Source organism: Crocodylus siamensis, chromosome 15 (assembly GCF_052110815.1).
Source record: "Crocodylus siamensis isolate JL-2025a chromosome 15, ASM5211081v1, whole genome shotgun sequence".
Taxonomy (NCBI): domain Eukaryota; kingdom Metazoa; phylum Chordata; order Crocodylia; family Crocodylidae; genus Crocodylus; species Crocodylus siamensis.
In genome coordinates, this window is record NC_143409.1 from 46,385,441 (window position 1) to 46,402,972 (window position 17,532).

Here is a 17,532-nt window from a genome sequence, read left to right on the forward strand (position 1 = left end):
GCCAAAGGGGCTGTAAATCACTTCAGGAATGCCATCTGCTGAGCCTAGGGGGCAAATTGCACACACGTGTGGAAATCAGTAGGCCTTGCATTCTAATTAGTCTTGACTCTGAAAAGTGATGCACTGCTCCTATGAGTAGTCAGGTTCGAGCTTTCCCTGAAGTTCTTTCTAATGTCAGGGTAGTTACTGGGTCTCTCTCAGGGAGTTTTTGAATTTATGGTTGCTTTCATAGAATCATAGAAAATTAGAGTTAGAAGAGAAGTCATCCAGTCCCACCTCCCTGCTCAAAGCAGGACTATCCCCAACGAGATCATTTCAGCCAAAGGTGTGTTTAGTTGGGCCTTAAAAACCTGCCAGGATGGAGAGTCCACAACCTCTCTATGTAACCTGTTCTAGTGTTTTCCAACCAAGCAAGTTCTTCCTTGCACCTAACCTAAACTTCTCTTGCTGCAACTTGAGACTATTCCTCCTTGTTCTGTTATGTATCACCACTGAGGACAGTCTAGCCCCAACCACCTTTCCTGTAGTTGAAGGCTGCTATTTAAATCTCCTCTTAGGAATAGGACAATTTTTCCATTACTAGAACTTCCCAGCCTTTTTGAAACCAACCTGTGATATTAAGCATGTCACTTCTCTTTCAGGCTTTTGCAACTGTAAATTGTGCAGCAGTTAGAAGATGAGTGATCAATTCCCTATGACCCTTATATGTTGCAGAGTTCTCAGGAAGATTCAATAAGAACAATAAGGGGTTATCCGATAGCTGGCATTTTGTTCCCTTACCATGTCTCCAAACTTTTCCTAAAACAGTTTGATACTGAGACATATCCCTCATATATGGTATAATCCCCTGAAACTGACTGCACTCCTTCCAAAATTTGCCTGTTCCGATATCATACATATTTACCTGGGGTGACATATAGCATTGATGTTGAATTTTTTTAAAAATTTCTCTTATTGTCTTGCAAATGGATGTGTGAGGACTTTTGCTCTAGATGATCTTTCTATCTCATTAGTCAGTTTCTGAACTTTCTCAGGTGACATTCGTTACTTATGAGGATGCCTTTGATTACAGACTTGAAAGCATCCTATTCTTTTTAATTTGGTTTATATTATTTTCAGTGAAATAACGCTTGATTTCTTCTCTAACGGCTCAAACTCCTTCCTGATCAGACAGTAGTGGGGTATTCAATGGCCATATTTTTATTTTGAGTGTAATCTCCCGATCTCTACTAAGTAAAAGTATTGGTTCATTGACTGACCTGGCAATTCCACCTTGTTTTCTTGATATAGCATTGTTTGAAGTCTGTACTGTTTAACATCTTCATCAATGATGTGGACATTGGTGTCAGAAGCGGACTGGCCACGTTCACTGATGACTCCAAACTCTGGGGTAAAGCATCCACACCTGAGGACAGGAGGGTGATCCAGATGGATCTGGACAGACTTATGAAATGGGCGGATGAGAACCTGATGGTGTTCAACACTAAAAAATGCAAGGTTCTCCACCTGGCAAGGAAAAACCTGCAGCATGCTTATAGGCTCAGTAGTGCTATGCTGGTTAGCACTACAGATAAAAGGGACTTGGGGCTCATGGTTGACCGGAAGGTGCACATGAGCCTTCAGTGTGATGCTGTGGCTAGTAAAGTGAGCAAAACGCTGGCTTGCATCCATAGATGCTTCTCAAGCAAATCCCAGGACGTCATTCTCCCCTTGTACTCGGCCTTGGTGAGGCCGCAGCTGGAGTACTGCGTCCAGTTTTGGGCTCCACAATTCAAAAAGGATGTGGAGAAGCTTGAGAGGGTGCAGAGGAGAGCCACGCACATGATCAGAAGTCAGGAAAACAGACCTTATGATGACAGGCTGAGAGCAATGGGGCTATTCAGCCTGGAAAAGCGCAAGGCTCAGGGGTGATCTGGTGGCCACCTATAAGCTTATCAGGGGTGCTCATCAGGATCTGGGGGAACAACTGTTCACCAGAGCCCCCCAAGGGAGTACAAGATTGAACAGTCACAAACTCCACTGTGACCGGTTCAGGCTGGACATAAGGAAGAACTTCTTCACTGTCTGAGCCCCCAAAGTTTGGAACAGACTGCCACCGAAGGCGGTTCAAGCACCCACTTTGAACACCTTCAAAACACAGTTGGATGCTTATCTTGCTGGGATCCTATGATCCCTGCTGAATTCCTGCCCCTGGGGTTGGGGGCTGGACTCGATGATCCTCCGGGGTCCCTTCCAGCCCAAATGTCTATGAAATCTAAGAAATCCTAGTGAAATCTGCAACAATTACCATCCAGAGGACAATGTGGACCTCTTTCCTTTCCCTTCTCTTTTACCTCCTCCTTCTAGCCCAGGTTTACATCCCTGATTTTCTTTAGTCTGGGGATGTCTCAAGACAATCTAGAGCACCCCCCGATGCTCGTAGAGTCTCATCACTTATGTCCCCACAATGCTACTGAAGGTGACAAGAAACTACTGTAAATGTGAGATGTGGTCTCATTGCCTTCTTGCAAAACAAATCAGACCCTCAACCAAGCAACAATAATTGTGCAGAAGCTGGAGTTGGAATGTGAAAAGTACAGAGAAGTCGGGAATTTGAATCTGTCTGGTTCTGGGAAAGCGTAACAAGCCAATACTTCCCATGAGTGGAGCACGGGCAGTGATATCTGCCTGAGTCAGAAGGCAGCCTGAAGGCTATCTCAGAAGCGCAGGTGAAGATCCCCCAAACCCGTTCACCAAATAGAAATCTAAACACTTAAATATGATACAGTAGTACTGAGATCTGTTGCCCAGGGGAAGAAATAATTCAGGAAAGGGCAGGGTGGTTGTGCTACTGTGGGCTGTAGAAGAGATGTCACTAAAGGATCAATCATTATGCAGAGGTCTCCATTGTGATTCTATGTTATAGCAATACATTACAGAGGAAGGAATACAGTAGGGACAAGTTTTCTGAAGCCCTGAGCTAAGAATCCTTTAGCTGCAGGGCACTTGAGGGGGAACATAAACAATCAGCAGATGGAGACAGGGCCCTTCAGAAGTGTTTCTTTACGCATTTATCTGTTCTGGACTGAAGTCTCTCTGAACCATGAGAGTCAGACAGGAAATCCCCATTTGACCCAGCCCAGCTCATCCTTCCCTTCTACCTAGTCAGGAAACACCAGTCCAGGGAAACTTGGACTCCTGTGACGATGCCCAGCATCCTGCTGTGGGACTCCAGACCCAGTCTGCTATAGATGATGCTCCCCAGAGACTCCAGCAATAGTGGCAATGCGGAAGCAGACATAATGGCACCTGCTCCCCTCCTCCTGTATTTTCCTCCTCACAACAGCTGCTTTTGCTTGTTCTAGCCTATGAAGATTTCCAAGCAACTGCAACATAAATCCTGCAGCATATCATCTATGACTTTGCAAGGAGGAGTACAGGAAGAGAGTGATCCATAGGGACTCTCTGGCCAGGCATCTGTCATGGGCAGGGAGGGGATTTCAGTCCAAAGAGAGGAAATCACAGGGGTATCGGGGACTTTGAATATGCCTTCTCCCTTCTCCTCACAATTTGGTGTGAGGCATGCAGGCACAGAAGTAAGGTGGAGATGCTTCTGGGCTTCTTCTCTGCCTGAGGTTTCCTAGAGAAAGCTGAGCCAGGGGTCACCAATGAGATTATCGGCATCTGGTGTTGCTCTTCAACCCCAGACATGGGCACCGGGTAATCAGAAGTTGACTAACCAAGGCACAGGAGAGGGTCAGTAATTGTGATTTTCCCTTCCCTCGGTACTTGTCAGGGTGAGGTAGGCTCTTTGGTGTGCAATGAGGTGGCAGCTGCGTCTGAAGCTCTTCCCACACTCTTGGCATTGATGGGGTTTCTCCCCCATGTGGACTCTTTTATGTCTGGCCAGGTCTGAGTTTACAGCGAAGCATTTCCCGCAGTCAAGGCAGGGGTAGGGCCGGTCTCCCACGTGGATGCGGTGATGCCGGTAGAAGTCCGACCTCTCACGGAAGCTCTTCCCGCAGTCTGGGCACAGAAAGGGCTTCTCCCCCGTGTGCGTTCGCTTGTGCCTGATGAAGTTTGAGCTCCGACTGAAGCTTTGTCCACACTCAGGGCAGCTGTAAGGTTTCTCTCCCGTGTGGGTTCTCTGGTGCCTCTTGATGTCGGAGGTGCCCATGAAGCTCTTCCCGCAGTCAGGGCATAAAAAGGGCTTCTCCCCCGTGTGGCTTCGCTGGTGCCTCAGGAAGTTGGACCTGTGGCTGAAGCTGCGGCTGCATTCAGGGCAAGTGTAAGGCCTCTCCCCCGTGTGGGTTCTCTGGTGTATGAGGAGGTCGGAAGTGCCCATGAAGCTCTTCCCGCAATCAGGACACGTAAAGGGCTTCTCCCCCACGTGGCTTCTCTGATGCCTCAGGAAGTTTGACCTGTGGCTGAAGCTCTGCCCACAGTCAGGACACACAAAGGGTCTCTCCCCTGTGTGGGTTCTCTGGTGCACCAGCAGGTCTGAGCTCCGGGTGAAGCCTCTGCCGCACTCTGTACACTTGTACTTGTCCTCACGTGCATGGAGTCTTGGTGGGATCAGAACGTCTTTGAAGTCCTCCCTATCATCACAACAGCGAGGAGAGAGACCCCAAGCTTCCACTAAGGGGTTTCCCTGCTTGAAGTCTGTACACAGATTGAAGGAAGTGTTCCCTTTGGATTGCACCGATGACTTCCCGCGTGATTCAGCTTGCCCAGGTCCTTCCTGCTGAGGCATCGCCTCCTCATCCTTGTCCGCCACCCCTCCACCTACTGGGACAGAGACTATGAGTCACTAAACTATGTCCAAGCAGTTTTACTTAACGCACCAAAAAGACTTTGAAACCAGAGGGAGAGCTCACTCGTGCAAACACACACACAGTTGCAGCGCTGTAAATGGGAAATCTCATGGTGTGTACATGCAGCCAGAGGCTATAGCAGTGAAGACAGTGAACCTCAGAGGGGGATGGGCAAAGAGGGAATCAACCCAAACAAATACTTGGAGAGCGATCAAGTAATTCAGTCCTCTACAAGCCCTTCCCCTGTGGACAAAGAAAATGACCCATGCTGTTTCTACAGCCCATGCGACTTTGCATGGGGAAGGGGGTTTCTGACAGGTGTCTCTCAGACGGGGCATCTGGGAGTGACATTTTGCCATGAGGACAAAACACCTGCTGGATACTATTCAGGCCTGGCCCAGATGAGGCAGACCCAAGGTCTGTGTCAGGCTAATCAATCCCTCACCCATGATGCTTCTCAGCATCTCACTCTCTGTGGGGTATCGCAGGTCCAGGACCCATGGCTCTTCCCCTTCTTCCATCTGGGAGATCACATCCAGTCTGGGAACTGGAAATCCTGCCAAGGAAAAAGTGAACAGGGGAGACCAGGGATTGCTGCTTATGCAGAAAATATTTGTTACAATGCTCTGCTCTGAGACTCAAAAATCTTGAGGGACTAGGATCCTTGATGACTCCAACACATTGACGGTGCTAATCCTTTTACTTCTCATTAAACCCCCGCAGACCAGAGCACCTCCACAGAGCAAGTCAGTGCCACAAAGGATGGGGGAACAGAGATTCTCCGTGTTTTTGTGACTGAATATGGAGAGATACACACAACACTCCTTCCTGCTGGACACCAGGAGCATCCCTGTGGTGTCTTTCATTTTCCTGTTGCAGGGGATATGTGGACTGTTTCACTTGCGCTCACAGCTAGTCTATCTGACAACCAGTCTGTCTCACTTGGGCTCTCAGGGAGATGATGGGACTGAATTCCTGCCAACCAAGGCCGTGTTTTCCCTAGGGAAGGTGGCAAGTAAATCTGCCTGCAGTTCAGCTAACCAAGTCAGCTGCAGTGTACACAAAGCTCTTGAAGCCTTGCTGCTGTTTATTAGGTTAATTAAACCACCTGTGAATGGGATCCTGTAAGACCCCTGGGGAGAAGCTCAACCTAGTTGCCCACCCATTCCTCTCCCTCCCCAGCTTTAATACCTTACCAAGCGAGGCCACCGTCTCATAATTCTCCTGCATGACGGCACTATAGAGGGCTCTCTGACCGGGGTCCAGCAGATCCCATTCTTCCGTGGTGAAATACACGGCCACCTCCTCAAAGGTCATAACCTCAGGTGTAGCCATTTCTTTCCCCGTTCTGTGAAGTGGCTCTGGAGTGAAAAATGGAAATTATTCTCTACTCTGTCAGGGTAAGAAGGGAGATCAGGAAGATATCTGAAAGGCCATTAGTCCTTTTCTCGCCCACATCCTACCCCCCTCCCCAACCTCTTTCCATGCAAGCAAAAGATCTAGACTTAGCGGTTTTCAAGCTGTGGTCTGTGGATCCCTGGGGGTCCACAAGCAGTGTCTCAGGGGTCTGCAAAAGATGACTAAGATCAATCAAAAGTATGTGAATACCCACACTTACAATTCAAAGGGGTCCACACCTCCATTTGAAATTTTTTAGGGGTCCACACATGAAAAAAGTTTGAAAACCACTGATCTAGACTTTGCAACTGACAGAAAAAACCCTGGCCATTTTGTTCCAGGACAGGCCCAGCTTTTCTCACCTGGCTTATGTTTGCTGTATATTTTTCAATGCCTTTCTTTTGAGACAAACTCTGGAAAAGTTCAGAATCAAAGAATCTGTAATGTTTATAAGATTGATATTTCAAGACTGTCCCTGGCATCCGTGTTAGCATCCTCTGAGAAGTGCTAGGCACTTTCTTCACGTACCCTGGACCCGCAAGAAGTCTTTGCATCAGATATATTCGGATCTCATTTTTGAGGTTTTCTTTGCTATGGTGGCAAACGGAGACCACTGCAGAATAGCTGAGAGTTTGCTCCAGGTTCTTCACCCTCTCCCCAGTCACAGTGACACTCTACACATTTGACAAAGGTGCTCAAGGAAAAGTCTTTCTGCTCCGTAAATATGCATGTGTGTCCATAGGACTGGGAGAGGATATGTTTCATGCTTGGAGCAAAAAGGTAAAAAATCAAGGGAGATTTTACAATATTGAGGAAATGATGGTTCTCTCCTCCTCTCTCCCTTTCTGTATTACTCCCTTTATTACTGATGAAAGAATATTCTTCCTTTGGGCCAGAATCAAGGCTTCTGCACTGTGCCAAAACACAAAGTCCTATGTGGACAAACATTGAAAGGGTGCTGCTGAGTTCTTCTTTGAGACACTTTGGGGCAGCTTTTCAGAAGTGCTGATCAGCTGCAACTCAAATGGAGGAGACTGGGATTTCAGCAGCTCTGAAAGGAGATTTATGGAACTCCTCAGAACTGAGGCATTCAAAACCTTTGACAAACGTGGCCAGATTGTTAGGATGTTCAAATGGCCTGACTTGGGGAGGTCCTAGGCCTCTGTCACTCACCCCATTGGGCTGGGGAAATGCAGCATTCAGCAAAAGACTCATCCTTGTGCACTGTGGGCATGCACACACACACATATTGCCCGTTATCTTATTTTAGCCATAAAAATAGCCACAGGGATTTTTTCCTACTGGTACATAGGTATTTCCACCTGGGTCAGTAGAAGAGCCTCCCTTCCAGGGTCATGAGAACAATCCAAAGAGGTAAAAATTACTGGGCATTTTGGGGGGTTTTAAACTTATACGGTGCAGCACCTGAAAGGCTCAAGGAGGTTTCTTTGCACCAAGCATTTCTCAGTCTGAACACCAGAATACCAGGAAAAAGAAGTCTGGTCTGCTCTGGCGGAGGAAGTTTTTGAAGGGGTTTCAGTTCCTTTCACACCCTGTGTTTCCACAGGCTTTTTCCATGCAGATTTTCTAACGTCTGTCAAACAGGCAGAGCACTCTGCAGGCCAGGGCTAACCCCACGGAGATGACTTTATCCTTTCTTTCTGTGCAGACCAGCTGCAGGGAAAGGGCCCGGGAGCTGGTCACCTCCTTGCCCACTACCTGCTCAGCTGCCCCTTGCCATCTTGCTTGCCCCCACTTTTGCCTCTCCCATTCTCCCTGGCTGAGACATTTAACCACAGCCCCACGTCCAGGAGCGTTCGCTCTCAAGCAGCCAGATCTGCTCCTGTGAATGCTACCGGGAGCAAGAGCCGTGTGTGTCAATGAGGGCAGCAGCTCTGGGACTCACAGAGCAGAGATGGGTGTGGAGGGGCCCTGTGTGCAGAGCCCCTGCCCTGCCCATCCCAGCCTTTTCCCTGAGGTCTGTCCCCATTACCTGGAGTCTCCGGCTCAGGAGCTGGTGTCTGCAGAGCCCAGGGCTGCCTGGGGGGCTGGTTCCACCCGCAGAAGGAAGTCCATCCCTGAGCTGGGCACTGAGGGGCTTGGATAAAGGTCTCTCTCCAGCACAGACACCACTAGTCTGGAGCAGCAGCTGCTCAACTCCAGCTGGATACATTAGCTGCATCTGACCTAGGAAGCTCATACACTGGAGCAGAGAAAGAGGGAGAGGGAGAGGGTCTTAGCAGTAGCCAGAGCCCTCTGGCGGCTCCAGGAAAGGAAAATCCCCTCCTTGAGCTTGCCTCAGGACACACACACAGCTCAGGAGGGGTCCAGCCCAGATCTCCCTCACCTTCCTGAGCAGAAGGAAATGCTACAGTGGCGATTCTCACCCAGGGTGCTGTGACACCTTGAGGTGCTGCAAGATCCTTCCGAGGGTGCCGCGCAGTATTAGCACCGTGCAAACACAGGTGTGTGCTTCACAGGAAAAATCCAGAGATTTCAAATGGGAATCCACGGCCTCCAGAACCGTCTCCCCAGTTGGGGTCTTTGTTGAGTTCTTTGCAACAGGGGAATTGCCCCATTATTTTTCTGCAGTCAAAAAAAGGGATAGCTAAGAGCTGGTGTTCTCAACATTTTTAGACTTTTGAGTCTGAAAAGGTTGAGAACCACTGGTCTACAGCGAATGAACCAGCAGAGAGATGCGCCTCAGTGGTGTCATTCAGGGCTCTGGGCAGCCCCAACCTAGGACCCAGTGCCCATTAACCCTGAGTATCTTTTAATCTAGAGACCCTCTGATGTAGTCTTCAGGCCTTCCTGGAGGTGCTCTTGCTCTCCTGGTTCTCATCACCTCCCGCTGCTTCGGAGAAGGTAGCAGGCTGTTCTTGGTGGACACATTTTCTAGGCCCTGGGCCAAAAACAGGCCAGGCTGACACACCGACCTCCACCCTGCAGACCAGCATTGAGTCCCACAGAAGTTGGGAGGTATAAAGTGTGCTGGTCAGTCATCTTTGGAGCCAAGAGTCTGACAGGAGGTTGTTCCATCCAGAGCCTCTGCTCTCGCTATGGTCATTGCATTAACGTGAACCCTTGGCATGGCTAGCCGGTTCCAAGTGGTTCAGGCCTGAGCCTCTTAAATATGCTGTTTCTCACAGCTTCACTTTCCAGCCACACATAACAGTAACAGTTAGCAAGCCGCATTAATGCACAGGGAATTTATAACAGGGCTGTCCAACTTCTTAGTGGCTGGGTGCTGGATGCCACACTGCATGGGCCCCAGCCACTTGCTTGCTTGGCAGGTGCTCCCTGCTGCGCTGCGCCAACACCCCTGCAGTGTGCAGCTCCCCCCTCTCCTGCCATGCAGCAGGTGGCCCCTGCTGTGTCATGCCGGCATCCCAAGTCCCCCTAAACCCCCAGTGGCTGCTGCATAGGCACATAAGAAGCAGGCCATGTAGGCTCGGAGGAAGAAGTTGCCTCTGTGTGATAAAGTCCAGCCAAACCCCAAGGAGAGGACACTTGAACCGCAGCCAGGGCATCAGGAGATGAAGGAGCCAGAAACCAGCAGCCTTGTTATTCAGCATTCCCAAGGTCCTGCTGCAACAGCTGCACCAGGACCAAGTGCACATGTCAGACCGGGCCAGGAAGCTGATAAAGTGCTTTGTGAGTGGCCTCTACAGCTGGGTGTCCACAAAAGTTGAGCAGCTGAGAATGAATTAACAGCTCCCTGCCATCAGGTCTACAAAGATTTGAGCTGCCCTTGGAGCAGGTGGTGCCTGAGGAGCTGGCCAAGTGCATTGTCACTGCCATCTTTGGGAGCGCTCCATAATGGACATCCCTCCCCTTGCCCCTGGGTGCAAGCTGGCTAGAGAAGAGGAAGAACAAGAAGGGAGAAAGAAAAGGCATAAGCTCCAGCCTGGTAACTGCCTTGCTCAAGATCTTGTTTTATTGTAATGGTACCCAGAGCCCTGCATAGCTACTGGTTGTCCTGTGGGCCAGCTTTGCACACAAGTTACTCAATCAAAAGAGCTGGTTCTAGGAGCTGAATCAGCAAAGAGATGTTTTCCATCTGAGATAACAAGACTCACAGTGTCTGAGAGAAATGATAGAGGCCTGGGTAATGTCAGCAATAGGGAAAGAACAAGGGGATTCAAACTGGAAAGACTACATGCAGAGCACAGTTTTCTAATGCAGTATTCAGAGTATTTGACAGAGTGCTGTCACAATAAATCAGGCCCTTTGCAGCAATATTTTGCCATTGCATGATTCATTTGTCTCTGGGAATAACAATGAAGCTAGGCTGCATTTGGGGATGAAACATTAAATGTTGAGAGGGTCATGTCATGCATGATTAAGAACTGCCTTTTCACTATTTTATATTTTAAAAAACAAACAATTACTCAAGGGACTAAGGGGTTATGCCCCACTCCAGAGACTTAATATAGAAATGCCATTTCTTCCTAATCAGGAAGTTTCCTTCCTGCATATTATAACTTTTAAAGATCCGACTCCTGGTACTGGAGCAGGATAGTCTATTTAAAAGGTTTCAAATTCATTTTGAAATAGCTGAGAAACTCTTGAGGCCAGGAAATGATTGTGGATGGTACTGAAGAGGTCAGAAGGGGATGTTTGGGGATGTATCACAGTGACAATAATACTTGCTTAGCCAATGATCAAAAATTGCCACTAAGTTGTTGCCAATATTTGCTCTGTATCTTGTTGGCATTGTAAAACTGATTAACCAGCTCAGATTATGTCTGATCATTTCAGCTTATTAACCAGCTGTGATTATCTCTCACTGGTCTGACTATACATGCTGAACCATGAAGCAGTGAAGTCATAACGCTCATTGTAGGGTTGAACTCCAAGGTTGTGAAGTCATTGCACCCATATAGCATAATCACAGTCCTGTGGCAAAGACAGCCTAATACGGCCCTGTGACATCCTGATCTTTCAGCCAAGATGGTGCACAGAAGCTGGGGAAGTCTCTACCCTACAGCCAAACAGGCTCAGACTGCTGCTGTTCACAGCTGTGTAACACACTGGCTCTCTGTCCTGCTCTCCCTCTAGCAGCTCTGGGCCATAAAAAATGGCAAGAAGCATGCATTGTGATTATAGTCTCATAGCTGCTACTGCTGCTCACTGGCATTGTCCTCCCTTGATTTAATTAGTGTTGTTTTCGTGGGCATGCCTGTAAAGAAATATCTAAGGATGCAGGTGCATTTTTTAAAATTCTTTTGAAATGCCTGTCACTAGTCCAGAAATGTTATAGCCAGGAGAAAAAATTGCAGAAGCTCCACCCAAATGCAACTGTTGTGAACAATGCATCTTCTGCAAAAGCTGCTGAGAGCAGAACCAGTTCAGGGAACCCCTACACTCTTCTGCTCCAAGGCTCACCTGCTGCCCTCCACTTACTCCAGCAATAAACTGTCTGCAGTGGGGAGCAGGAACACAGCTCATGCACCCCCAGAGGTGATTTCTGCTTCACCTTGCAGGGGCACGTGGCTCTCCTATCTATTTCTCTGGAAGAAGATGCCTCCTTGGTTCCACAGAAAGTGCCTGGATCTCGATCCACTCCAATGGGAAATTTTAACCTGTGGTAAGATGCCTCCATCTGCTCAGATTCCTGCTTCCCCTGACTTACAAAAGGTGTAAATGTGTTCAAATTCTCTCTTAAAATTCATTGACTCCTCTGTGAAATCCTATGAAATATGAACTTTCATTTCTACCCAGGAGAACTTTTACAATCTTTTCTCCAATGCCTGATGAAGGGTGTTTGTGTGTGAAAGCTTGCAATTAAAGATTTTTTTTTGCAAAAAATCTTGTTGGTCTAATAAAAGGTATCATCTCCACTATGAGTCCTGATTGCCTTTAAAATTCTCTGGACATAGCAAATGGACATGTGCATGGACAGCATAAAAATGATCGTTCCTTCCATCATGAATAGCCCAGGGATAAGAACACCCGCCCAGAACATATGAGACTTGGATGCTAGGGCTCGGCATCAGGGATTTGAATGCACATCTCTAAACTAAGAGCACCCTAACCTCCAAACTATGGGGTAGCCAGGGCTGTATACAACTCTCACCTCCCCCTCACCTCTTGTGGCTGGCCCATAGGAAGGGACAAGGACAGAGTCATGTAACGAGGACAGTGAGCAAGCAGGGGCCTAGCTCTGTGGTCGAGATAAGCGGGCACTGCACCTTACCCGGTTGGGAGCCCTGGGCTTTACGCATTTCACTGAATGCAAAGGGCCTCCTGGGCTACTGAGTCCAGTCCCCTGCATCCTCAGGCAGTCACTAACCTAAGAAATCATCCAAAACGGCCACTTCAAACCCTCATTCCCAACTACAAAACACTCGTGCAGAGCTACCAAGTGGTACGTTACTAGTCTCCTGGTACTATAATTAGGAAAAGATTATTGTGTTATTTGTTGATGTTTTAATTAAGTATATCATTTTTACCCCTGCTGTACTGCCAATCTCAAGTGAGTTTCTGTTTTTTGTCAGCCATCTACAGGAATATGCATGCACGTACGTGCTTCTGTATCATTCTCTCCACTTTTCTTAGTCACACGTTCAGGAGCTATGTCAGCATTTCAGCCTTTACCCAGTTATTTTATTTCAATGTATGACTTCTCCCCTTGGGGCGCTCAAAGCTGATGCACGTAATTTAAAATGAAAAATATCAAATTGATGAACTTCTGCCAACTGCGAAGAGCTTTCTGCTACTGAGTTAATCCAGACCTTTCCAACTGTTGCCCCTAGCAGAAAGTTTCAAGTTTAATGAAAAATCCTCGCTCAAACTCACTGCAGGACCACTGGGTCTTGTTAAATTACATATAGTTATAATGTGCATCCAGTCTTTCCAATAAGCATTAGAAAGACTTGTATTGGTCTCTGGAAGAGGAACAGAATGATGCAAGGGATCTGCTTCCCTATATATTTGTTTCTGAGATATAATATATCACACTGTCAGTCACCTAAAATATTTCCCTGTTGACCACCACTGTAGTAAGAGAGCAGTATCAGTGATCTAGTAGGTTGCTTGAGGTATTTGTGTGGCCTACTAGAGCTTACAGATTCTGCTGAATCTGAGCTTTTATTTGAAAAATGAAAAAAAAAACCCTCATTGTTATGAAAGAGACCATCCAAATGCAAAGCTCATGTGTCAGCATCGTCTTCCTGAGCTTGCAGTGAGCCTGAGACAAAGGCCGTAAGCGATCTGAACTCTCCCAACCCTGGTTAATTCTGTTTTATGGCTGGCAGTCCCACTACACCTGCCAGCATTGGCTATGTTGGTATGGATGGTTTTAGCAGAGGAAATAAGGGGAAAAGGCCAGGGAGTGACAGCTGTGGGAGGTCATTGTTGTGGGTTGCTGCACAGAAGGGAATGCTGCAGAAAAACAGAAGGCCTGGTCCAGAGACTGGGCAGGGAAAGAGAGAGGAGGATGAGGATGGATGGGACACAAAGGGCCAGGGAGCAGATCTCCCTGCTGCTGCTGTTCCTGCCCCTTCACATGATGGCAAGACCATGAATGAGAGGACAACAGTCATCAGAAGTATAAGGGCTGGCTCGTAAAATCACTGGGCATCCCTGGTGTCCAAAATGTTCCACAGCCCTTGCACCTGAATACCTGACATACGCTTCTCATCACCCCCAGCTTCCTGGGGCTCCACGGACAAGCCCAGCATTAATGCCTTGTGGGCAGCAGCCCAGGGAAATGTTTAGAGGGACAGGAGGGATTTTTTTCAGTCAACATTTGACTTTTCTTTATTCTTTCCCCTCTTCAGTGTCGCAGCAGAAGGGAGAGGACCTAGGGTTGAATCTAGGAGGGGCTGACCGATGCTCCAGCTGCTCTGCTTGGAGTTTGCTAGACCTGGCTTAGACAGAGCACCTGGGATCAGTCAGGGTTTTTGATTGCTGTCTCCCCAGCCCAGAGATGGGCAGCTGGGTATTCCTGCACCCAGTTCCACACACGCCTGCGGGAGTCGATGAATGTGTTGGTCATCTCCGCCAACCACTCAGGGGGCTTGGAGAGTCTTTCTGCCTCATGGACTTTCTTGTGTCTTGTCAGACTCGAGGTCTGAGTGAAGCTCTTGCCGCACAAGGAACATCTGAAGGGTTTCCCTTTTGCATGGGTCCTCTGATGCCTGATGAGGATAGACCGTTTCACAAAGCTTTTCCCACAGGCCCCGCACTGATGGGGCTTGTTTCCTACGTGGTGTCTGAGGTGTGCAAGGAGGTTCGGTCTATGGGTGAAGCATTTACCACACTCATCACATTTGTAGGGCTTCTCTCCTGGGTGGACACTCTGGTGGATCATCAGATCTGAGTCCCGAATGAAGCATTTCCCGCAGTCGCGGCATATGTGGGGTTTCTTGTCAGTGTGGCTTCTCCAGTGTGCAAGAAGAGCTGAGCTCACACCGAAGCTCACCCCACACTCTGAGCACATGCAAGGTCTCATCTCCAGGTGGATCCGCTGATGGGTGAGGAGGCCTCTGCTGTCCCCAAAGCTCCTCCCATAGTCAAGGCACTTGTGGGGTCTCTCCTCCAAGTGGGGTCCCTCAGGAGCCATAAGGGTTGAGTTGTCCTCACCTTCCCTTGAGGTCTCCTTTGGGTGCACTCGCTGGTGTCTCACGAGGTGTGATCTCACACTGAAGCTTTTCCCACAGTCGAGGCACTCATAAGGTCTCTCCCCTGTGTGGGTTCGGTGATGCCGGGTGAGGTCCAAGTTGTTACCGAAGCTCTTCCCACAGTCGCGACAGCTGTAGGGTTTCTCTCCTGTGTGGAGCCTTTGATGCCACACAAGGGCTGATTTCTGGGTGAAGGTTTTCCCACAGTCGGGGCATATATAAGGTCTCTCTCCTGCATCACCTCTCCGGTGACCTGTGAGGTCCGAGCTCGGACTACTGCTCTTCCCAGACACAGTGGGCGTGAGATTCTTTTCTTCTTGTGTCCCTGCTTGGTTTCTTTGCTGCATCTCTTGGCCTTGCTGACTCTCACAGCCTTCTGCTTTCTCAGGGAAAACACCCCCTTCAGCTCTTCCAGATACCATCCCGTGTGGTTGCACGTGCTTGGGACCCTCCAGCTGGGGATTCTCCCCCTCTGTCTCACTCACCATCCTGTTACCTGCTGGGACAGAGAAAGAAACAGACCCAAACTGTGGGGGAGATGGAAAAAAATAGGAGGTAAGTCACCCAAATCCTTCTCTAAAGCAGACAGGTGGAGCCAATTCTGCCTCCACATCCCATCCAACCATGCAGCGCAAATGAAGCGACTGCCAGGTGTCGGCCAGAATAGGAGGGGAACCAAGAGTGACATCTGCTTTTTTGATACAACCCCTTTCAGCTGCAATCCTGATTTGAGGAAGACGAGGCAGAACTGGGGAAGATGATAGGGCATCAGGGGGGATCCCAGATGTTAAATTCACTTGCTGGTCATGTCAGAGTTAGTTTGACCACACCTGGGGTCTCCCGTTTCACAGAGCCCTGGAAATCCACAACGGACGGCTTTTCCTCTCCCTCCCTCCAAGAGCCTGTGCTGCGCTTGGGCCTCTCTGAGGAGAGAGCACATGGAGGTAGGATTTGTTCTGTTTTCACAGAGTATCTGCTACTACACGTTTTTACATGTTTTTAACCCAGCCTTTGCACCAGAGAGCAGAGGTGGGGGAATGGCACCTGAAGAAATGGGAACATGGTCATGGAGACCCTCTGGGAGACTCCAGGCATGTCAGCACCATGGCAAGTGTCCAGATCGCTTTTAGCTCTATATAATTTGTCTGTCTCTCTGTATCCAAACCTCAGTGTGTTCACCGAAGAGTCAGGCCCCAGCCAACACCAACAATATGTCAGAACAACATTAATAACAATCTTGTCCTGCTCTAGCTCCCTTCTACCATGGCTCTCTCCTTATTTTATCCTCATTACTATTTCATCTCATGCTGTCCAATGCCAAAACAACACAGGACCCTCTACCCAGTGGGGACTTGGGGTACCCCTCACCAGACTCAAGGCACACTCCATAACTTTTGTGAATTGAATATTACAATGCTTAACTCCTTATACAGGGACTGGCAGTATGGGGGGTATCATTTAGGGAGGGATCAGCTTAAGCTGGCTCATCTGCTTAATTTATCTGTGTATCTCCTCATACTTCAAGGTGCCCTTCAAAGGATCTGGCAGAGTCCTAAGGTTCCCCATCACCCTGGGTGAAAATCACTGCTCTCACCCAACTAGGATCAGAAATAAACACGGTCCTAAACTGTCTCCAGTAACAAGAAGCACACACGTATGAGTACACGCATGCACACATGCACCCGCATCCCAAGAATTAACTCTTGTACTCATGGAATAATCTCTCTTCCCACTTACTGCTCTTGTTGCCCTTTCCCACCTCTCTCTCTCCCCCTTTCTCTTTTCTTCCCTTGATGGGACACCTCCTCGCTGCCCCATCTCCAGGAGCATTTTCTCCCCTTAGCTGAATCGGCTCCTAACAGCACTGCCCAGAGAGAGAGCCCTGTGTGTGTCAGCGACGGCAGCAGCTTTGGGTCTCGCAGGTGCCCAGGGAGCAGAGACGAATGCGGAGGGGCTGGGTGTGCAGACAGCTCCTGTGCTGCTTGTCCCAGCTCTTCCCCGAGGTCTCCCCCCATTACCTGGAGTCTCCAGCTCAAGAGCTGCTGTTGGCAGACCCCCCGGCTGCCTTGGGGGGCTGGTGCCAGCCACTAAGAAAGTCCTCCTGGGGCTGGGCACAGAGGGGTTGATGAAGGTCCCTCCCCAGCACAGACCCCGCTGGGGGAGCAGTGGCTTGGGATGGAGCCGCAGCGTGTGACCCAGGAAGTTCAACCTCCATATGCTGGACAGAGAGAACAGACAATAAGCCTCCTCCTCTCCTGCAAGCACTAGTCAGGGCCCTCTGGCGGGCATAGCAAATGAAATCCTTCTCTGACTTCCCACACCCTGCAACCCAAGGCAGTGTGTAGGAGGGATCTGGCTGAATTCATCCCCCCGAGCTCAGGGAACAAAGCAGAGGCAGAGCTGAGACTTGGCTTGAGAAATGCGCGATCCTGCTGCTGTCCACAGGTCTGGGCAATGCCCTGGCAAACATGCCCATCAGCTCCATGGGCCAGGCTCCCGCAGAGTCTGCCCCTGAGAAGGGGATGGGCAGTGGGGGACAGGACCGCAGCTTTCCATCCCAGGCAAGCTGCTGTAAAGCAGACAGGTCCCCAGGGCCTGCGTTGTGCTGAGGACTCCTCCAGCCTCAGGAAAGAGCCAGAACTGTGGGAAGAGGTTGGCCTACTGTCCCCACCTGCCTGCAGCTGTGTAGTCTGGGTGACACCCCTCAGAGGCAC

General features: G+C 49.2%; 1 protein-coding gene across 7 annotated transcripts; it reads right to left on the reverse strand.

Annotated features, from left to right (window-relative positions):
* Positions 1-1,649: 1,649 nt before the first annotated feature.
* LOC149852549 (uncharacterized) lies at positions 1,650-17,047 on the reverse strand. Of its 7 annotated transcripts, none has more exons than XM_090030067.1 (5): positions 16,837-17,047; positions 8,185-15,317; positions 5,990-6,154; positions 5,239-5,349; positions 1,651-4,764 (listed from the first exon to the last, which is right to left on the reverse strand). In XM_090030067.1, the coding sequence occupies exons 3-5, from the start codon at positions 6,126-6,128 to the stop codon at positions 3,737-3,739; spliced, it is 1,278 nt and encodes a 425-aa protein (XP_089886193.1). In that variant the 5' UTR covers positions 6,129-6,154; positions 8,185-15,317; positions 16,837-17,047; the 3' UTR covers positions 1,651-3,736. The 7 variants fall into 7 exon arrangements, with proteins under 7 accessions (XP_089886197.1, XP_089886193.1, XP_089886195.1 ...); XM_090030066.1 differs by having other exon boundaries at positions 1,654-4,767; positions 8,185-15,314; positions 16,837-17,046; XM_090030065.1 differs by having other exon boundaries at positions 1,654-4,767; positions 16,837-17,046.
* Positions 17,048-17,532: the final 485 nt, after the last annotated feature.

Coding starts and splice junctions, on each gene's coding strand:
- LOC149852549 (XM_090030066.1), bottom strand. CDS start 6,128: ATGGCTACACCTGAGGTTATGACCTTTGAGGAGGTGGCCGTGTATTTC. Junction 5,350..5,989: donor TGAGACGGTGGCCTCGCTTG/GTAAGGTATTAA, acceptor TTTCCTTGGCAG/GATTTCCAGTTCCCAGACTG. Junction 4,768..5,238: donor GATGCTGAGAAGCATCATGG/GTGAGGGATTGA, acceptor TCTCTGTCCCAG/TAGGTGGAGGGGTGGCGGAC.